Consider the following 23,593-nt stretch of genomic DNA (forward strand, 5'->3'; position numbering starts at 1 on the left):
ACAAACATATGCCACTGTCAAATAATTATTTTCTTCCTCTTTAATATAAAGTAAATCTATGTAAATACCAAGCTTGGATATCATACTCGTATTGATATTGGCTCATCAATCAACTGGATATATATGCAGAAGATGCTATTCATTTTCTAAGTTCCAACATCAATAATTTATTATTGGCTTTCTACCTATCCTATATACATCTTTCACAGGAGAAAAAAAAAAAAAGACAATAGAGGACCTACTATTTAATCTGTAAATATTTTCAAATCAAAGTTTTGTTTCAGATTTGTTCCTACGATCTTAGAGCTCAGCCAGTGCAGCTCAGTGTCTTTTTTACTCTTCTCCTTCGTTCTGTTTTGCAGGTAGGTTCCACCTCATCACATAAATTAGCAACAAGCTGTGAAAAAAATGCCTTGGACAGCTCATTCCAATCTATGCTTGTATGATCCTTTGTAGCAATTTTCAGATTTTGGAAATACAAGCAGGGTTTGCCTACCTTGGGCATGATATTGTTCAATCCCAACAGCTACTTCAGTTTAACCTACTATGCAGCACAGACTAGAAAAGCCAGATTTTGTAATTGTTGGCTGAAGCTAAAATCCTCTGGGGGTTCAAAGTGTGAAAAGAGGATGTAATTACTGGCTATAGGTGGTTTTACTTTCCAGAGATTTGTTAGCTGTCAGCAATTAAAAATAATTACTACTACTATGGCAAATGGGAATAGTAATGATAGCTGCTTCTAATTCTTTTTCCTGGACAAAATGAACTGTTACCACCTTCTCTGAGAAGTACCAGGATTCCTAGGAAAGGAATCTTCTTCTAGTGCTGCTTGACAAAGACAAAAAATATTGTCTACCTACAAAGCACAGATTTCTTACACAATTTAAATTTGACAGACCAAAATAACCCTGTTCTCAAGTACTAAATCTAGTGAATTGTTCCACTGGAGCATTTTATTCACCAAAGATCTAACTTCAGGAAAACCTCAACTTCATAAATTGAACTCTGGTTCACTAATTTGAGCTGGAACATCCTTATAGCCTTGTTGAGAGAAAAGATCTGTATTCCACGTTCCTTGGAAAGCACTGACCACAAGTTACCTATGGCCTGATTAATATCTTATTGCTCTCATATGAAATAGGAGAGCCTCACCAGGACTTACTGAGGAAACTCACCTCAGGGTATCAGAGTCTGGAACAGAATGGATCAGCTCTGCTTCTCTACCATTTTGGAAATTATATCACACTTCAGGCACCAATAACATACATAATTCTAGCCCACATAGTCTTTTAATACAGTTTGATTAAATCAATTTTAGAACAATATCTCAGATTTATGGAGAAGATTCTAGTTTAGTTCTTTAGTGATCATTGAAAGTTTTTTTTCTATGCTGCTTTCACTACCTAGATATTTTCTGGCTCAGTTGCAATATTTCTTGCATTTAGCAAAACAGCTGTGGCCCTTACGTGCCATCATCTTAAACAACCTGAACATGGCCATACATTAAGATTCTCCATCTATAAAGAAATGCCTTTTTTTAGGGCAGAGTGCTGGAATAGCACATCATTTTGAAGTATTATTTCCTCTATATTATTACTGCCATCTCTTAATAATTTTGAAAGCATAGAAACATTTCAGTAGCTTCGCTACATCAATAGCTAGAAAAAAGATTTGTAACATTTCAGTAGATAGAAAATGTACAAAAAATATGGATTAAAAGAAGCCTCTGCTGCTTCAAAAACAGCTGTGCTCTTTTCCTTTTTTTCGTATTAGAAAATGATATCTTTTTTTTTTTTAGCTGTGAAGGCCAATAATTTATCTCCTTATTGGCATTTGCAGTTATGTTATTCCTCACATTGTAAAATGGCAGCAAAATAAAGTTAAAATATTTTCTGCTGCTAGTTTTATTATGTGAACCACAATTGCTCCTGCTGACAGCAAGAAAAGTTTACTACTACTGAAAAGCCTTTAATCTCTTCTTGCAAATCATGACAGAGGCTGCAGGTAAATTAGACCACAGCTCCTAATGACTGCTCTCCCATCTGTCTCAATAGCGCAGATATTTCCCAAGAAAATGTCTTTAAAAACATACAGATCTTTTTTAAGTATACTTTTGTTGTTACATACAAGATTCTAAAATATTCTCATTCAAACAAAGGGAAGAGAAGATATTTTCATGTTTCTATTATTGCTATTACTCAATGTTGACTAGTTATTTCCATGTCATTTGTATGAATCAAACACACAACAGCAGGGGCGATTAGAAGCCATTTCTAAAAGTAAGAAAATTCAATTATCTCATCATAAATATTAGTAGAAGGGTGGTGGAGAGAGTAAAGACTGAATTGCCTTTCCATGTGTTTTCGAAAGATGACCATCTTTCAACCTTTTCTTGTTTCTCCAATATCTCTGAAGCAGTCACAGAATGTTAAAAGAAGCTCAGATATATTTCTCTTTTTACTATGTGTGAAACACCTGCTGCCTCCCTTTTCTTTGATGTGGCTTTTTGGGAATAACTAAGAACACTAAAGAATCTATAGGAGCTAGTGCCCAGCAGGGCACAGGAGCCACAGGAATCTCTAGGCTTCTTCAGCAAGCACCACACCAGAAAAGGCTTCAGAAAAGCCACAGAAAGCTGCATTGCAGCAAAATATCAGACCAAAAAGAACATACAGAATAAAAATCCACTCACTGCTTTGCTATATAAATATTCTAATTGTTTTTGTATTATTTGGATAACAAATAATCCATATTGATTTGGTTTTGTAGATAGTGATCTCCTGAAGCTCCTGTGCATTGATTATATAAGACAGAACATAGAAAGATTTTAGCAAAGTACATAAAATTCTGATGGAGGTGAAAGACATTGTCCTCAAGGGAAGAACTGCCCTTGTAGAATCCAACCCCTTCCCAAGATTTGTCCAAATTAAAAGCAAGAAGTAGGAAGAAAATTGATGACTGATCGAGTAAGAAAGTATTTCACTGTTTCACTGTTTCAGAATTTGACATTGTTCTATTGACTTGCGTGTTTCAAGATAGAGTCCTCAAACATCAATGCGCAAATAATGCACAGAAAATACAACTCTCCAATCTTTTTCATTAGCATTCATTATTGCAGAATATGAGGACCTCCATGCTCTTCTTGTGTGTTTTATGCAGAGACAGTAAGTAACATTTAGATGCACTTACAGGACTTGAAGTAAAGAAAAAGTTAGGAATGCAAAATAGTCATTTGGACCAACCTCCTACAAATCATCCCATTATAAAAAAACAACAAAAGAAAACAATATTCTGTAATCAAATAAGACTTTAACTGAAGCAGTGGTGCATTTTTACATTACTGATAAAATTGGCCAGTTGTTATTAGACCCCATTATTTAGGGTAAGTAAAAATGGCTTTATTTTAATCATAAAACCAAAATAAAATCGTATTGCTATGGAGTAATCAGCATGTACCCCCATTTTGTGAACACTGCACAGGAAAACGAAGAAGGAATAAGCTGTACTGAACACATTTCCCAGCAACAGCACTCTATGAGATTAACAGAAGGGTAATTTATAGGTCTCAAGGTCAGAAAAGATGACTGTGAGCACATTCTGCATTAAAAAGCACCAGGGAATGTCATCAAGTATCATCAGGCGGTCTCTGCACTCAGACCACAATATTTATGTCGGGGTACTACATCATACACCCCATTTAAATTAATTCAATGACTTATCATGCCTGTGATTTACAAATACTCATTTACTTTTAGCAAGAATTTATCCAGCTTCAGCTTCTAGCTTCTGTAGCTCATTAAGGCTTTTTCCTGACAATTTTAAGAACTTTTCTCTTTCAGCAGCAGAACTCTCAGACTGCAGGCAAGGAAAATTCAAATCTTATCCAATTTAAACCAAAGTAAACCCCACTGCAGTCAAGATGGGAGGCAGCAACAGCAACAGAAACATCCAGGTCTGATCATCTCCCCCATACGTGGCACAGGTGAGGAGCTGTGCTTAGAGCTTCTGCTGCGGGAAAGCACAAGGGGCCTCACACCCATTCCTGGACTTCAAACAGAATGAAAATTTTGTTAGTTTTCTCCTCCAACAAAGGTACAGCGATTTGTTGCTGCAGATCCTTGATGTGCCTTCAGTTTCAGGATTCTGCCATGGTTCAAACTAGAATTTCAACTATGAAAGAACATGCTCTAAATGAAGTTGAAAAGAGTACCTAAGAGCACTGCATTTTGGCACAAGAGAAACAGCTAAAAAGGGCCTTAGTAGGATTCATCTGTTTTTTCATGAATTGTTTGTGTATTTTCCTTTTTCAAAGCTGTATTCTGAAGGCTGATCAACCATAAATTAACTAGCACTTTTAAGCAATTTATTAAGAAAACAGTTGATGTTCTCCTTCCTGCCTTTGGCAAACCTGAATTGTTACAGCATCCTTGTTTGCCATAAAAATAGTCTATGTAAAACCAAGTATTCCCTCCAGAAACATTCTGTTTCTCTGCTTTACTGTATTTTGCTATTACAAAATGAACCACTACAAACCCATCTTACATGGCAAGATACTGATGTTCAGATCTTATGGGAAAAATAAAATCAATAGATCTGAAAATGGATGTAAGATTGCTAATATCAGCCAACAATATTATTTTATATATTTTTGTTATGTACTGAGTAGGGAATTAGCGATTAGTAATGAAGTATAATCTCATCTCTAACTTCTTCTTAAGAAAACTGTTAGAATTGCAGTCCAAAAAAGAGGCATTTTATTCTCATCAGCTATTCAATGACTACAGATTACAAGGAGACATACCTTACAAAAATTCGCTTTCCATAAATCAAAGATTTACATACAGAAGTCAAGCTCTGTAGAAATCTTGATTAGAGAAAAATGTGTTAATGACTACTGCTAAAAGATGTAGCATAAGGTCAAGGAAATTATAAATTTAATGCTTTTTAAATCACCACTTTATTCCAGGCTTTTTTTCATTATATAAATATCTCATTTACATAGCACGTCTCAGAGACCAGACTCCTTACCACAGTTTTTTCTACTTTGTATGCAAGTATTTCACATTTTCTGCTCAGGAGAAAAAAAAAAAGAGAGAGAGGGAAATGTCATAATTTGTATAATATCACATAGCAGGAAAGAGAAATCAAATCCTGTTCTATGACCACTTGACATTCAAAGCCCTTCATAATCTGCTTCCTAATGTTCCTCTCTTCCCCTGTCACTCCCCCTCTTTCAACACTCAAACAACTTGAGGTCTCCCAACTTCTTGCACTCTTGTTCATATAATCTCTTCTGTTTCCTTCCATGCAACTAATATAGCTTTGAAACAATAAAGCCCTTATCTCATATTTATGAATACTCGCCTTAAAACACACTCCATATAATGGAGTTACAGACCATGATAGAAGACAGTCCTGTATGTAGCCAATGCTTTCTCCTGATCCAGATATACAGACCCCTATCCAGCCTCGTTAGGCTAAAAAAATAGTAAGAAATTAATGTGAGTAGCACCATTGCTTTGTTACTATTCATTTATGCAGCTTCTAAATCCTTCCATTTTTATACTGTCTACCTAATGTGGAAACCATTCCAAGCTAGAAGTGTGTCTTTTCAGCCATCGTTAAAATTCCTGACACACTTGTTGGCAGTACGAGAGAAATAAACACTACATTTTTCATTACTGAAATTTGAAAAAGTAGCACTAACACATCAGATGTGAAGACAAGGTTAGTTTTCAATGAACACAAGTGGAAGAAAAATCCCTGTCCAAGACAAATCATTACTCTGAGAAAATAAAATATGCTAATAAATAAACAGATACGCATCAGTGTATCATGAAGCAAATATCAGCAAAAATCATGAAACTATCTCATGTTATACAGTAGAATGAGAAAGAAGGAATGTATTTTCAAGGAAGTGTTTCTCTGCTAGTGCATTTTTTGGAATAATTTCCTTTTTTTTTTTTCCGAGTCTAGAAACAAACTGATTTCTCTTTCAGTTTAGAGTTAATGAATGCTTAGAATTTACTTGTGAAATTCTAATATTTTGAATTACTTATTTCAAAATAAAAAAAATTATTAACATCCCCAAAAGATCACTAAATATTCAGCGCAACCAATTTTTGAAATAATTACTTAACCTCAAACTATAACATACTTCATTGCTATAGAACTAAAAAGAACTTCAAGAGATAGGAGACCATGATAACCTTTTTATAGATTCCTAATACTATGGTTCTGCACATTTTAAAAACCCTACTGAAAAATATATTCACCTTTTATGTAATAAGTTTTTTAGGCTCAAAAATAAAGGTACTGCTATGGATCATAGACTTCAGCATTAAAAATTACTTTCAGGAGAGAAATGGCAACCATCCCATCAGGAAATATGGCAACCATTCCATATTTGTAGGTAAGATGCTGATCAAGTTTAAAAAAATGCACTCGCCATGTGTTTCTCTTGCATTTGATGGAGATCTATCCCGTTTAGCCAGATGTCTGGAGTACAACTCATCTCATCCTGAAGCAGACACATAAAATAGATCAATTATGCCCTAAAAGTGCTTCTTTCTCTCCAGTGAGTGAAAATGGGCTGGAGAGGGACTAACTCCATTACAGACATCTGAAGTTAAGTGAGATAAATCCCACTCCCTGCAACTAACTATCCTGCTAGTTTTCTGAATAAAATAATGCTAAAAATATTTCCTACTGAAAGGATATTTAACCAAAAGAAAATAAAGATTGAAGTTTAAAAATGTAATTTAACCTAATCTAATTTCTGAGAAAGTAGCTGCAAAAGATCTTGCTGCATGTTGTTATTTCTCACAGTGTTCACTAAGAGATATAATTTTGACTCGGCCTGGGACAAGTAATTAAAAAATTGAGTTACAGAACCCATTTTTGTTCTGACTCTCTCTAGAGGACAGATACATACATGCACAGTGATTTCTGGAAAAAAAAAAAAAGAAGAAGCTTTTGAAAGCAGAAACAAGCCAGTTTCTCTGAAATCTGAATATTCTTGAAACTTAGAAGACAGTAGGAAAATCAGAATCAGACTATTCTTCCTGTTTAAAACAAAACAAATCAGACAGCTTCCTCAGGAACGAAAAGTAGCATCTCAGAAAAATCCCCTCCTCAGGCAATTCCATGCACACTCTGTTCATAGACAAGGAAGGTGACCAGACTGTTTCATTTTGGTTTAAAAAAAACAGTTTTCTTAACTTTTTAATCTTTATATAAATTAAAGCCAGGATCTGGATTGGATTGGATATGAATGATGGGACTTTTATTTCAGGTGTTTGCTCTCTCTTCTAGCAGGCGGCCATGCACAGGGGATGAGTTCAGTAAGTTTTTGAAGATACCACTTCTACTTATAGGAAAAAAAAGTGTTGAACAGCTAAATTTAAAACCTCTTCAAGCAACACTCTCAGTTACATTAAAGAGCGAAAGTTAAAAAATATACACAGAGGCAGAACCATCCCAAAATATCATCCAGCCATTTCCTTGCTTTCTTGTCTCCTGTGTAGCATAACTTTAGTATCTACACTTCAGTTAGTTAGAGTTTTAGTCTAATGATCACACAAAACTAATGGCTCAAAAAATTAAAATTAGCAGCTGTGCTATATGTAACAGCAATATTGCACTTGGGAGCAACTTTAGAGCTCTTTCCAAGCAAAAACGCACATTCATTGCTAAAATAACCTTTATGTCGCTACCCAAGCAGTGAAAAAAAACAACTGTGACTTCTATAGTAACTTCTAGTGAAAAAACTCTTAAACGTATTACTCTGCATTTCCATTATTTTAAAGAAAAAAAAAAAGAACGAAATAAATATTTAAGTTTATTTTAGAAGAACAATTCTATTCTGATGGCTAGAAGATTCAATGAAGTGTTTTGTTTTAAGCTGTATATTGAGATAGGTAAAAGTGCTATTACACTTTTTGCCCCTTTTTTTTTTAGAGACACTGTGTCTTTGTTAAAATGCCTTGACTATTTTTTTAAGGAAGCCTTCAAAACTCTTCTTTTTAATCCAAGTGCCTTCAACATTACAAAATAGCAATGGCTCTTCCTGAAGCTGTTATGCCTTGGTGGTTAGTATTATCATGTTTTGTTTGCTTGCTTGCATACCTGGTTATTAGCAAGACCTTGTTTAGCTGTGAGTGTGAACCAAATCAGCAAAGATGGACTCGCTTGAGGTTATACTACCCATCAATCTGATGTTAGATCAATCTGATGCTAGACCAATAAAATATTCACGTATTGCACCTCATTTCAACTTTTATTTGTTTACACATGTTCTGAGTGTACATTAGAACTATTCCCTTTTTAAATTCAGCTTCTTTGTGATTTAATCTTTCTTCCCAAACAGATGCCATGCGTGATTGTGCAATTCTGTTAATTCATACCCATTTGAGGAAAGAAGTCAGCCAATGGAACAAAAAAAAACAGCCCCTTCTGTTCAATTATTTATCTTTTCTTATACGTAAAATACTCTACCCCTGTCTAATGGCTCACAAATTTCCATAAACAGATTGGGGATGGTTCTCATCAGCTCTTGTACAAAACCTCCGTGTTACACAACTGGTTCAGGAAGCCCAAACTGTAACTCTAAGAATGGGATACGCTTTTTTTCTGGAACAGTACTGGACCAATGTTCCGAAATAAGTCAGGGAGGTTCCTGTTTATTTAAAAGAAAGTCCTTAAAATGAAATGCAAAAGAATCTCTGCCATGTTGTTTTCCAGTGCTAAGAGCAAAGAAATTATCTGCAGGGCACATCCAAGTCCCACTTACAGTTTGATTATTCAGAAGCCCATGCAACTTATTTTGATAGCTTTCCATGCTGCCATCTGGAATTTAGAGCTGCAGGTATCTAAACTGCTGCCTCCTGCCCCAGGCAGAAGCAGAAGTGACGGCCTTTCTCGGCTGTGCTGAGCGATCTGACTAAACAGCTCATAACACTTGAAATATTAATGCAGCGCATTAATGTAATATCTTTCCATTCATATTTCCTCACCTGTTCTGGAATGCAGAGCATAATACCAAGACATGTCTTTTTTCTGCTCTCAAAGTTATATGCATATTTTCCCTGGTTATAGAAACCAGAGGGAGCACTTACTTTAACACAGACTAGAGACTTCCAGCTTGAAAAAAGAGAACATTTAACACAGTGTATTCTCTGCCCACAGTGGCAAGAGATACTTAGCAACATATAAGCATTTGCTAGTAAAAACCCACCGCACGATATTTCTCATAAACTATTAATGCTTTCAGGGCCTAATGAGCAAGTTCTAGCATAATTTATTATTCCCACTTACTGTGACTATATTTTTGTTTGTTCTTCTGAGCAAAGTTTCTGCACATCTGCATTTAGAGTATTTCTCTGCTTCAGCATTGCTCTCTCCTAGAGAATAACTCAGGGCAGTTTTTCTTATAGAAAAAAAAAAAGAACATAAGCAATGCTATTTTATATTACACTATTTTATATTACACCAAATTCTGTCTCTGACAGCGATCAGCAACAGATGCTGAGAGAGAAAGGGTAAGAACGGGGCACTGTATCTACCTTGGTCTGTACGGCCCTCAGGTCTACCAGGCCTCCCACCAGCCTGACAGCCGATCCACCAGCAAAGCTCCACCGGACATGCGGAAAATGAGAACCTTCACTCAACTAATACTTTAAAGCCTCAAATAACATAATGACAAAATGGTGTAGATAACCTTTTTAAAAACAACAGTCCCTGTCTGAAATCATCCTTTTCCTCTCTTCACCACTTGATTATTATTTTTATAATTTATTCTAGGAATGCAATGCATGTCATTAGCAAAATTCTTACTGTCAAATTTGAAAAAGAATGAGTCAAGTAGAACGCAGAGTTTTAATCAAATCTGAAAACCATTACTTTACTGGTGCTGCAGTAACACCATCACAATAAGCCCTTTACATTTAAATACTGGCTTAAGAATGTTCTAGGTCAAGTTAAACACACAGACAAGCTGTTCCAAGGAACCAAGTTTATATTCAGCATGGGTAAGAATGCAGAGGGAGAGGTGACTACAATTGTCAGCTATTTCTATAATGTCTTATCGTTAGCTGTCGTATGTCCTATTTTCTTTTCCCTTCAGCCACACAGAAAACTTTCTTCTGTGGAGAGGATTCTTAGATGTCCCTAAGGGAAAATGCCTAACCAATTTTATTCTACAGCAACACATAGTTTTCATTAACAAAAAAAAACTTAGATTTTCAAAAAAGGTTATTTGCAGATTTAAGTTTGCACCTCTTGGGATCAGATCGGGAATAGAAAACATTTTCGATCTTCCTATATATGGAAAAAAAAATGCACATGGATAATACAGAAACAGAGAAATTGCAGAGTGAATACAACATTCATTCATGGAGCATCTGGGGATTTATTTACTTACAGGTATTTATGTTTATTTGCTCTGTAGCTGTGTGCTAGTTCCTGTTCTCTCATGGATTATTAAGGCCCACAGATAAAGGCCTTATTTTGAGGGGACAGTTGGCAATGCACAGACTGGAGATCATCCTCAGAACAGGATGAACAACCTCTTGGTTTTCATGTGATTGCAAAGCATCAGCTTGTGGATTTTTGGCACCAATCTTGTTTCAGATAAATGTTTAGTTAATGTGCAGTCTCTCCAGATGCAAATTTTCTTTCCAGATATCGCCAGAAACTTACTCACAAAAGGAGAATAAAAACCAAAGCTTCTAAGTCACCTTAAAGTGGTTTGCCAAGGAAACGGCATGCACAGTTCTCATAGTGGGCACTCCATATAAAGATTCAAAATAATCTGAGCAGTTCTTACCTAGTCATTCATGTTTAAAATCCTGCTTTAAGCATCTTATTTGAAAACAGCATAAATAGTTTAAATAGCCCTAAAAATGTACACAGGTGGTAGATGATAGTACTACAAAGTTTGTTATTATAGACTCTTCTAATTTTAATGTTGCTAAATTGTTTGTCAAAGAAATTACTGAAATAAAAGCCCTGGTTCTACAAAAATTCAGAGTATAGTTAAAACTCCTATGTAAGCTTTTACTAGAGACCTAGCTATTCCCATGCTGAAAGCAAAAGGGGTGAATGTCCCATATAACAATTTATAACAACATTTACCTATAGTTAAGCACATGCCTAAGTATTCACAAAAGCAATCAGAATCAAAATTAAATAATCACGTTTTTAAGGAAAAAAAAAAAAAGCTTGCAAAAACAGCTCTCTGGTGATTTATGATGTAAAAAAAAATAGCATCAAAATACCTGACATAAATTATTCACAAATGAAGTGTGGCTAAAAATAGATGAATGAATAAACATAATGCAAAATGCTGTGGAATGAACTGATGTTAACAAACTGTATATTGATGCATATTGCCAGTTTACTGTTTTTTTACACATGAAATTAGGGAAAAGAGATGTATGCTGATTCCAACAGAACAGAGATTCTCATGGTGTGTCAAATCCCAGCTTGCCACATTCAAAAGAATATCAATTCTTAACACTGTCTTCTCACCTTCCCCTTATTTTTTTTGTTTGCCGTCATGTCTGGCCTCTATCAGCAGTAACTACTCTTATTTTTAATTATGTGGAATTATTATTAATTATTATTGCTGAAGCTTGACTTTATAAGAAAGTTACGGATTGCATCTAATGTGTATTCAGGAGTGGTCATATTTGCATTCTGTAGGCAATTTTTGACACTCAAGCTGATGTCTGGTTGAAGTTTGCACAGCAGGAAAGGGTTTTCCAAAGGTTACGTGGCAATGCTGATGTTGGCCAGACTCCAGTTACCACAGCTGACCAGAGCTGAACGGAATGGAAAGTGGAAAATTCATGGGTATGAGTTTTCACTCAAAAGATACCCACAGTAGATTCTTCACCTTAAGTCAATACTCATTTAGGGCGATGAAAGCTGCCAAAAAGAGTCTGAGTAACTGCATTAAGCACTTTGCTAATTAGGGTAATTTGACAGTCTGTTGATGCCAAACGAGAATTATATTAGATATATATAGAGGGAATTATATTAGATATTAGGATGTTACAGGAAGTTTTCTACATCTAACTCTTTATATAACAATGATAATAATAACAGTTGCTTTATTGAACTTTGCCTAGAGTAGGATATTTGCTCTCTTTTCATTTATCCATGTCCAGTTTAACATTAAGGAGGGCCCTAGGTGGAGCTGGCAAACCACAGACCGTGGGTTTTCCAGGAAGCCACAATCCCGAATGAAGCAACACCCACATCCCACTGTACAAGGGCAGCGTTGGGAGATGATGTCCCACCAAACCACCAAAATCCATCCAGCAGCAAGAACGCTTCAACTGGGAAGAGTTAACCAGAATAGCTTTGCCAAGTAGCAGGAAAAAGGGGGCATTCCTGAGCCATGGCCATCTTCCTGACCGCAATGCAAAATGGACTGGAAAAAATATCATTCAAATATTTATTTGCTAATTCTATGTCTTAAATAGAGTTAAACATATTCTATTCAGTCAGTGTAGCCCAGCCCTATTCCAGTATTTGATGCCTTAAATCTCCTTAAATCCAGGATCTCTGGATATCAGTGACATCAGGAGGAACTGAATCTACCGCATTTCTCATTTATACCAAACATCAAAACAACTCCAAGAAAGCCCAGACAGCTCTTCATGAAAGGCTGTATTTTATATATTTCTACTAGAAGCAGAGTCCCTTTGCGCAGTGACGATTTTTCATCTGAAAGCAAGTTAGTTTTATTCTATACTAGATAGGTAAAAAGAAAGAGAATGAAAAGAAGGCCGGGAAGAGGACTCCTGCCCTCCGTGCATGCCCAGCTGCTCGGTTCAGTCTAGCTGTCCATCCGCACAGAAAAGCAGCAGCACTGGCACCAGCCTCCCTGCACATCCCTGCTCCTTGTGTGACCTGAGCAGCCGCCCCGCCACCAAGTAGCAGGACATTTCCAAGATCTTCCCAACCCACTAGGCTGCTAAACCATCTCCCTAGTCAAAGACGATGAAGTACAGCTCTAAAATTCTCTAAAGTCATTCTTTAATCAGGAAAGCTCACCGGCTGTGAGCAGATCTTCGTGCAAGCTGAATCAGAGCCTTCATAAAAGCTGTGCGTGCTGCTTCCTAAAATGTCAGCCTTTCGACAGCTGCTCATTCCGCAGCCTCTGCGCCGTGGCCGTTCCCTCCTCCCTCGGAGGTATTTACTTTCCGATTACAAACTCTTTAGAGCAGGTGTTACGCAGAGAAACAAAAGCAAATAAACAGGAAAGAGGAAGAAGCCTCCTCTGCAGATCATCATCTCGTTGGGCAGCATAAAGCAAACACGAACAGTTCTAAGGCAACCTTCCCATTCTGCTCTTCAAATGCTATTCACTTACAACACTCACATTGTTTCCTGTCTAAAAGCATGAGTGATTGCTTCTAAGAATGATTGTTTTATTTCTCTGAAGCTCTTAAGATGGGAATTCAGCAGATAGCACAGAAGATTACAGCAAACTTCCTTTTTCTTCAGAATTTCTGTTTTCGCTATTGTATTTATTTTGAATATGTAATTTTAACAGCTGCAATTTGTCCTCAACAGTCATCCCCTGCATACAATTCATGCTGATGAATTACAATTCTATGAGCTGACCTATTTAGTTAATAAAAATAAACTTTCAGATAGGTAAAGCTGATAAGAATAGACCAAAATCTTTGAAATTTCACCTGAGATTTCAGGAAAGGGAAAATTGCAGAACTTCACTCCAGATATTAAGGGAAAAGACCAACCCAGACATTTATGTAACAGGGCTCAAACTAAAAGATCTAAAAGAAGTATCCTGTGCTGAAGAAGTGTTTGGTGTCACTAAAAGCAAGATCTGCTCATTTACCTAAAAACGTAAAGATATTTACCTTCATAGCTTGTTTTCACTCATATCTAACTACTTCCAAAAGTCATGACAGAAGTATGATTACCTCTTCCAGCTTTTTTTTATTATTATTATTATTGTGGCATATGCAAGCATTAAGATATCCACAAGCCTTCTCCAACAAATGGAAGGAGTTGCTATAGCCTGCAGGGAGATACCAGGAAAGTGAGAGAAAGTCATTAGCTGAGAAGCTGGATGAGAGGTGAGACCGGGGCACAGAGGCTGGGCAGAAGCCTTTGCTAGTGTCAGTACAGCACTAGACTAGCCACATATTGAGAATACTGAGCAATGCTTTAGTTATACTGAGCTAAAATATAGAAAAGGAATCCATATTTTGTTTCCGAATAATATCTCACTGAAGAGATTTGATAGCTTAATATGTGTCATATCAGATAGTAACTACAGCTGCAATATGAGCAGCAAGTATATGAGGTATTCCAGAATCTAAACAAAAGTTATATCAAATCATTTTACCAAAATAAAACCAACTTATAATACATAGATACATTTAAATATACATATACATAAAATCTATTCAAATCTCTTGGTGGGAATTTAGCTGCACTGATCAAGGGTTATGATCTTTGATGACACATTTTGGATTTGGAGTAAAAAAGTAAACAGAATTTAAAAACTAAGTTACAAATCACTTCTATAAGAAACATCAGAACTGTAGGAGACTCTTACGAGGACAGAGCAGGTCAAAGTTTTGTGCTGTGGAGAACTCATGAGCAATATTGACACAAACTAACCCTCTCCCAGCCCCACTCCCAAGTCGCCAGTTCACAGATAGAGCCCCGATAGCAGCTCTGTTAGTGCCTGGGACTTGCAGCAATTTTTTTGTTTGCTTCAGGCAAACTAATACCCTATACAAAGGCAAGAGCAAGCAATTACTGGCAGGAATGCCAAGCACACACTGCTCTTCCTGCCAGACGTTTTGTACCATGAAGCTGCAGCCTGAAAACAGCTGGGGAAAAAAAAGAAAACACTGACAAATTCTTAATACAAACTGTTCACCAGGCCTGAAGTTTGCTGGACACTGCAGTCCAGGTGAAGAAAAGCTCTTGTCAGGAACAGCTCAGTGTGAGTTTACATTACATTAACTAATGTAGCACCTGTAGGAAAAGGAGATCCCTTCTGGTGCACATTAACAAGGGAAGACATTATAATATCTTTAGCCCTTTTAGGACAGCAAGAAACAGGTGCACCATAACATGGAGGGAAAACTTTCATGTGTCACAAACCCAAAATTTCTATCAGTTTTTCAGCATTCACGAAAAATAATTATCTCCAAGATTGATCTTTGTAAAATATTTTGTAGAATTTGTTGAGATTCAGTCACAACAGTGGTGGAAGAGGGAGTAAAAAAATGTTCATTCACACGTAACACGTGGTGGATTTTTCTGCCTTTCATGCAACTTAGCAAGTTCACTATGATACGTAGTAGTTGTTTGGTTTCCCTTGTGTGTTTTTGGTGAGGACATTTGGAAGCATCCTGCATTTGCAGAGGCACACATACCTGTAATCCTGCATTACCTTGTACTTGCTGGCTACGATTTCAAGCTTATGTAACCATCACTGCAGCCTGCTGAGCTATGACTGAAAGAAAACACCTCCCACCCACTACAACCAGCTGTAGTTGCCATATAACTTCTACCTACTGGTTTTTACACCTAAAAGAGCTTTTTTTACCCACGTTTTTGTTTCAAACAAAATAGGTATGCGATGTTGAGCAGTATCAATTAGGAGAGACAGTGCATCAGCAAACTGTGATTAGTACTTGTCAAGTATGTATCCCCAAAAGAAAGTACAGGGGAAAAAAACTGTAAGACGCAATAACTTCCTAAGCCGCTTTACTTCTCAAAAGGAATAAATTCTATAAAGCTAAGCTCTTCTAATCTTTTTATTAAAAAGATCCCAAATTTTGTGATGAGCATGGCTGTTTTGAATGGCACACTGTTATGGGGAAGGCTATAGGGAACGTATATTCAGCACAGACAAAAACCCTCATGGCAACCCTCCTAAAACTGGCATCAGAAAACTCAGCAATCCAGTAACCTTCATGTCCTTCATCCTTTCTCCTGACACACAAGAGGTGATCCTCAACCAACCTAGCTTTAGGTGCGCTACCTCCTGACTCCAACACTTTTACTTCTGCTACACAGTTCATTCAAACACCTGAATTTGCAGCATCTCTATACTTCTTGGCATCTCTAGTGTCTGTTCCCCATCAAATATGTTTTTTTAATCTCATGCTTATTCTTCACCTGCAAAAACTGTGTAGTCAGCAGTAATGCAACTACTTTCCCAAATTTATTAATAACAACCATGCTGAGTCCAACCAAAGATACATCCAGCTCAGCATCTTGTCTTCAGCCATGTCCAGCCATTGGCTTTCCCTCTTGTCTTCCTGCCCAATGGATAAAGCTCCATGGTCAGCTTTACCACCCAAACGAGATCGATCTGTCTTCTAATCTTCAATTAACACTCTCCAAAATCTGTAAACACCAACCACATTTTATCAAGACCTCATATGAACTGTCACTATAGGAATAACTTCAAAGATTTGTCTAAATTTTAGGCTACAGTGTGAGTGGGATGAGACCAAAATATATATTGTTTTGAGGAAGGGGGGATTTATACTGCTTTTTGCCTTCTGGAGGAAGTCTACTTATGTATTTGGATATATATGACCAACTGTAATCCTCAACATCTGAGCTAGTAATCCTAGGTCCTCTTCCCAACCAGGGAAATACAGTCAGTGCAGATGACCCCAGCTCCCCTGCTTACCCCGGCTTCAGCGACCACGGTTGGCATTTTTCTCACTATGGCTCTCTCCACACAGAGTTACACTGCTGTGAACTGTAACAATTTAGCTCAATCAGATGTTAATTCCAAAGTCCACAGGCAACTGCTTATTCATCACTGTGTGTCAAAATTAATTATCCTTTGCTGCCTTGGCAAAGCTACTCAAATATTCTAGGATCTAAAAACTAGAAGTCACCTAATTTTCTCTCTCTGTAGACTGACTGCTGGCCTGCGATGATGGTGGTGAGGTGTGATGATGTCTGGGGGAGTGGTACTTTCTAGATAGCAAAAAGATGATAAGTAGAGAGAAGTGTTCTTTTTCATTTCACCAAACAATACAGAGAAATGTTGGGGTATATTCAGGCACGAAGAAGAAAAGGAGCTTATGTCTCCACATGCTTGTCTGTTTTTTCTCTTTCAGTTAACCAAATAAAAAGAAAAATCTCCCTATAAATCAAATCCTATAAATCCTGTAATTATTTCCTTTTACCTATAGAAAAATTAATTCTCTTTCTGACATTCTGAAACAAATATAAGACAATTTTGATAGTAATGGAAGGTATAGAGAACCTATTTCAAGCTGAAAATAATTTTGTAGAGCAGTCCTGGCATAACGCCAAAAACATGAGTGCACATTCTTGCCTTGAGTTCAATGGAAGTAACAGATAGACATTACTGATATCAATTTTTCAATTGATATCATTATTATTCCCTTCTCCTTCAACTGATTATTTAGGAACCCTTCTAGAATATAAGAAGGCAAACAAATACCGTTAACTAAGGGATGCATACTACTTACTAGAGTGAATCCTTAAGGCTCTAAGGCTCCTTAAGGCTCTAAGCATTTAGCATTGTCTTTAATTAGCTATTGTATTGATATTTCTATTTGTTAGCATTGAATCATAAATTACAGTAAACTATCAATAATTCTATAAAATAAATATGATATCCAAATAATACAGTGCCTATGAAAAGTTCCAAATTAACGCAACTGGAAATTCAGGCAATTCCATCTACCGAACAGATGGTAACTGTGTTAATTCCCCTACTTTCCTCATCCAATCTGCTACAAGCCTCACCTGACTTTTGATCCAAATGCTACCAAAGTCAACAGGAAGACTAGCACTGACTTCAGGGAGCCGCGGCTGAACTCAGAGTCCCGCAATAAGCAAAATTTCAGCCTCTCCAGGTTGGCTGACAACAGCATGACAGGTCTGCTAATTTTGTTATGGTGGCCTCTATCCAGTGAGAACTAGACTAAGACCTAATTTTTGACTGTTCCCCTCTGAGCAGCCTTAGACAAAATTTTCAATCACTCCTTCCTGTGTATTGTATCTAAACCACAGACTGAAAAGTTAAAGATTTTGTAGCCTTTTATCTGTCCTACTATTTATTTCATCCTCTTATAATTTAAGAATCGACACTGGAGAATTTATTTTAACCAACTGTAAGGCAAGTCCCTGCCTTTGTAACTGCTTTCATGTGTTCAACGTTAATCACATGCAGTTCCTAAGTCATGCCTAAATGATTTTTTTCAGCTGTTAAGCATACATGCCATACTTTGTGGAAGTCCTATAAAGCACATGCAACATTACTTAAAGGCCTTTAAATTCAGTTTCTCTCAACCACATTTAAATTAGCATATAACTATAAAGAAATGCTTACTACAGGTGTCAGGAACTTACAGTTGCTGTTTCAAAAGAGACTTTCATGGTCGTAAACTCAAGTGCAACAGACTTGTCTTTTTGTTAGTGAAAAGCTAAGATTACTGATATTGACTTAAGGATATTTTGTACGCGATGGCTTGATTACAGATTTCAAGCAACTTTTCCTTACACGATTCAGGGAACAACCATTTCTAGAAATTTCCACAGCATATTAGTATGCTAATTTAAGACCATAATGCAGACTAGAAAATGGGATTATGAGATTTATTAACTATTAGCATATTTTGCAAAATTATACTCGTATTCACTGAAAGTTAAAGCACCATTATTAGAGGTCAATGTGAAGTCACTGTAACAAGCATGCATTTACTTTCTGCTGTAAAGCCCTGGTATTTTAGGACTAATAAAGAATGTCATAAACAGTGTTAACTATTTCTTTGCCACAGGAGCAAGATATACAAATCTTCCGAGGAATTTGGAAAACATAAGCAGCATATATTGTTTGCAGATTATAAGATACTTAAAAAAGAATGTTCCATAATCTCAAATTGACTGTGTTTTACAAGCAAGTAAAGATTAATTTAGATATTGAGTTCCCATCTTTCTTTATTAAAGACTTATGAACACTGCCATATTTGGCTCCAATGAACCACAGCTGATTTTTTTTCTGAAAAACTAAATCCAGAAAAAAAAATAAGAATATCTCTTGGGCTAAATCGGGTAAGACACAGAGGGAGAGATGAAATGCAGGGTATCTCCTCATTTATTTGTATTTGTATTTAAAATACTTCATAAATGTCACGAAATGGAAGAAGTAGAAGATAATATGTGCTTTTATTGATAATAGCATCTTATAAAAACACCTCCCCACAGAAGTAGTCTACAAAGCCTCATGAATTATACAGGAGCACAAATCCAGATACTTATTATTTTATTTAACAATAATATGAAAACTTCCAGTTTCTTAAATGAGGGTGTAGGCATGTTACAAAATAAATAGGTCACCAATTGGGTGTGATTACTATAGGAAAGGATAGACAAAAGAGGACAAAAGAAAGCAAAAAAAGAAACAATCAGATAAAACATCCTGTGGAATCTGTAAAGGTCACGAACTTCTACTTCTGAACAAGCCTTTAGGAAGACTTACTGAAACACTTAATAAAAACAAATCTAATAAAAATCTGCTTCTATAATTAATGGCTTTTAAGGCAGTTTGCAGCATGTATTATAGAGGTTTATAATGCATCTGTATTCAATTTGCAATTAAAGAAAATGGGACTGTGAACGAGAAGAGACATGGAAGAAACCAAATGAGTATCTTCCACCTTCAACCACAAATAATCCCCAAACTCATATCCTTTGTAGAATTACAGTTGCTTCTCCCGTTTGCGCCTAAACATTGTAGACTCTATTTAAAAGAGGCAGTTTTCACTCAAGATTAATGAGATTTTTAACTCTGGTCAATAAAAGGAATAATGACATTCTAGGCAAAACACAGTGAAAGCTGTTCCACTTCCAGCAAAGCAAACGTTCTCCTGCATCTTGTAAAACCCGATAAATCCATTCCCCTGTTTCTAACACATCTGTGGGACTGTCAGTTATTCCCCCACCCCAGGCAGAGGGAGAAAGTCTCAACCTGTTTTACAGAAACCCCTCTGAACTGGAGACCACTGGACCCCCCACTTGACCCCAGCCTGCTCTGCCCCTTCACTTCGACGCAAGGACAGCCTTGGCCACCCCTCTGACGTCCTCGCGGAGGCTCCGGGCAAGCGACAAACATTGTTTCGGTAGCTACAAGACACCGAGAAATATTTTGTATTTGCCATTCACGTTTAGTGAGCAAGAGTCAAAAATCTGACAACTTCGCAGGCACAACACACAGCCCGGTGCCTTCTTGAAAGAAAAAAATTACAGCTATTACTTTCAATATTTTCCCCCCAGCTCTCTCCCCGGCAGATGAGGAGGAACCGTCTATAGCTATAGCAACAGGGAGAGAGGAGGCAGGGACGCGTCCAATCCAAAATCCTTCCCCTAAATCCTGGCACGGCAGCAAGCGCCCGGCAGCACCTTCTCCTGGCCGCCGCGCTGAAGCCCCACTGGCAAATACATGTGAACTCATTTTAATTCCTTTTTAGCAAATCGAATACACACGAGGGAGCCTCAACTGCTACTTCTGTTGGAGGCGTCCTTTGTTTCTTAATGTGCTTTTATTTTATTTTTGTCTTTCGAGATTGGGCAGTGACAGCTGGTTCGGCTGCCACTCTCTGCCCCCATAACCATGCCAGGTAGGAGGTAAACTGCTAAAAAAATACAAGATTCTCCAAGTTGTGCTGTCTTGGCTCAAAACGAGTCCCGCACAGGTACTGCAGGTGCACGAGGCCGCCCGTACCCGGCGCCATGGCCGGCGGTGCCGGCGCGAGCCGGGGTGATGGGCACTCGGAGCGAGGGGGGAGAGCCCGGCCTGGGCCCGCGAGGTCTCCCCGGGCGATTTTAGCACGTGGAGGGTTTCCCGGGGGGCAGTAAACCTGGAAGGGGCCTTGGAGAAGAGGAAGGGCTCGCGGTGGGGAGGCTGGAAGGCCTCCGCGGGACAGCGCGGGATGGAGGCTGGACCGGGCGGGGGGCGACGCGGGGCAGCGGGCGAGCGGGGCCCCCCGAGGCCGGGCTGCCGGCGGCGTCGGGCCCGGGCGCTTCGGAGGATGAGTTTAATGAAATGAAGCCACATGGGGATGGCGGGGGGGGAGAAGGGCCCCCCCGCCCCAGCAGCGCCCGGGAGGTGCCCGCGCTGGTCCGGGGGGGACGGGGACACGCAGCGGGGGTGGAGGGATCGCTGAGGGGCCGGAGGACGCGGCCGCGCTCCCCCCTCGCCACATCGCGCGCCCGGCGCCACTCACCGATGCGCGGCGCGGCGGCGGGCGGCGGGCTGCGCGGCGCGGCCGCCAGCACCTGCAGCAGCGGCGGCAGCAGCAGCGCGAGCGCGGAGCCGAGCGCCCCCATCATGCCTGGCCCATCGCAGGCGGCCGCCCCGCTCCGCTCCGCGCCGGCAGCCTCACTCCATGCCGCCCGCCCGGCGCCTCCCGCTCCGCGCGGCCCCGGCGGCTCCGCGGCGGCTCCGCGGCGGCTCCGCGGCGCTTCAACACCCCGGACAGCGGCCGCGCCTCCCAGGACACGCCCCCTACCGGCCACGCCACGCCCCGCGCCCGCCGGCCACGCCCCAAAGCGACCAGGCCACGCCCCCATGGGTCAGGCCACGCCCCAAAACAGGCTCCGCCCATCACCGCGCGCGCCCGTGTGTTCCCGCGGGGTGCGCCGTGCTCCCAGGGCGCGGACATAGACCCTTGGAATCGCTGTGGTTGGGAAAGGCCTTCAAGATCATCGAGTCCAACCGCAAACCCATCACCAGCCCACCTGCTAAACCACGTCCCTGAGCACCTCATCTGCACGTTTCTCCAACACTACCCTGGACAGTGACTCCACCACTTCCTTGGGCAGCCTGTTCCTGTGCTTGATTGCTCTTTGCATGTAGAAATTCTTCCTCATATCTAATATGAATCTCCCCCAGCATTACCTGAGGCCATCTCCTCTTGTCCCAGAGGTAGTTAGGCTGCGGCCCAGCCTCACTACAGCCTCCTTTCAGGTAGTTGTTGAGAGCGATAAGGTCTCCCCTGAGCCTCCCCTTCAGCAGACTAAATAACCCCAGCTCCCTCAGCCACTCCTCATAACATCTGTGCTCCAGCGCCTTCTCCAGCTTCGTTGCCCTTCTCTGGACATGCTCCAGCATCTCAATGTCTTTCTTGTGAGAGACCCAAGACTGAATTGACCCCTGTGAGCAAGCAGAGGCCTGAGCAGCAGCCCCAGCCGTGTGTACCGCCATGGTATCGCACTATCGCGCCCTGTCGAGAGGCTGCCATCCCTCGCCGGTTTGCCTGGCGTCTTTGTTTAAGCCAATATTGCTGCCAGTCATCATATTGCTGCCATCGTCACCCGTCAGCATCGAGGGGCACTGGTGTCTGTCCAGTTCCATACATACTGATACTATCGGTATCGATGCCTATCAGTAGTCCTCAGTTCTGCACAGTCTTCCCTGGTCACTTTTGCCCTAGGACCACTCCTAGGGACTGGAGACCATCAGCATGGATCATCCTTGGTCTCCACACAGTACTCACACCTGTGGATAGGGGACAACACGGACAGGCAGCCTTGCCCCTGGAGAGGCACCTGTCTGTATACACCTCAACAGGCTTCCAGCCATGATCCACTATCCACTTATCAATAGGGATCAAAGTATTGTGGATGAGTGTCAATAAAAATTCCAGAGAAGAGCCAGCCTTAATTCTCACTCTTGATGGGCATCCACAGCTTGACTTCTTGGGCCCATGGTGCCCTCACCAGGCTCTGAAGCCTCTCAACATAGACCGGTGTCAGCGTGGAAAGGTCTAGAGCAGCAGCCCCAGCCATGCATACTTCTAGGGAGGCAAATCAGTAGCCATCATGCCCTATCAAGAGGCCGCCTTCCACCTTCTACACCCCTGCTCCACACCTCTGTCCACCATAGGTCCCATGCCCATTCCAGCACTTACTTACCGCATGTCCCTGGTGCTGCCGGAGTCTCAGATGCTCCCTCATCTGCTTCACCCTTGTGGTAAATAACTCTGGCTCAGGACATCCTTCACCTCTAGCCAGGTGCGCCCACCATAGACTCACACTCCAGGTATTAGAAAGCAGGAGTAAAATCAGCAATATGAGACATAATTTTTCCATAGCCCAGAAAATTAAATAGTGAAAGCCCTCCAGGGTAAAATATACTGGTCCTGGAGGAGGGTGGGATGCCAAAATCATTCCCCACAGCTGCTTCCTCACAGATGTGGGAGATGGGTTGCCCAGAGTGGAGCCCATAGCAGTTCCCTGGGAAAGAAGAACCTCTCTGGCCAGGGATTTGTAAAGGAGAAAAGCGGTGGCTGTTCTTGTTTCTGCACTTCTGCAATTGGTTGCTCAACCTGCAGGGGAGTGGTTTCAATAAGCCGAAAGGTCCCCTTCCGCCCAATGTTTTTAAACTCGTGAAATCAAATTCAACAACTCTGAAAGAAACCAGAGCATTGAAAGGGGAGGGAAAAAAGCATTATATGGAAAGGACAAGATGAGAAGTGAAAGTGCTGAGTCATAAATTATTACATTCTCATGGGTTATGCAAACCATCTGGCTTTAAAAA

General features: G+C 39.8%; 1 protein-coding gene across 1 annotated transcript in view; it reads right to left on the bottom strand.

Moving 5' to 3' along the window:
* PTPRN2 (protein tyrosine phosphatase receptor type N2) overlaps positions 1-21,381 on the bottom strand; it is a 586,957-nt gene extending 565,576 nt beyond the window's left edge. Inside the window, exon 1 of the mRNA XM_088521231.1 lies at positions 21,279-21,381. Within this exon, the coding sequence (XP_088377357.1) occupies positions 21,279-21,381 (103 nt within the window). The remainder of the gene's footprint in view (positions 1-21,278) is intronic.
* Positions 21,382-23,593: the final 2,212 nt, after the last annotated feature.

This window comes from Tinamus guttatus, unplaced genomic scaffold (assembly GCF_059628265.1).
Source record: "Tinamus guttatus ecotype Peru unplaced genomic scaffold, ASM5962826v1 Tinamus_guttatus_pri_ptg000006l, whole genome shotgun sequence".
NCBI classification, from domain to species: Eukaryota; Metazoa; Chordata; class Aves; order Tinamiformes; family Tinamidae; genus Tinamus; species Tinamus guttatus.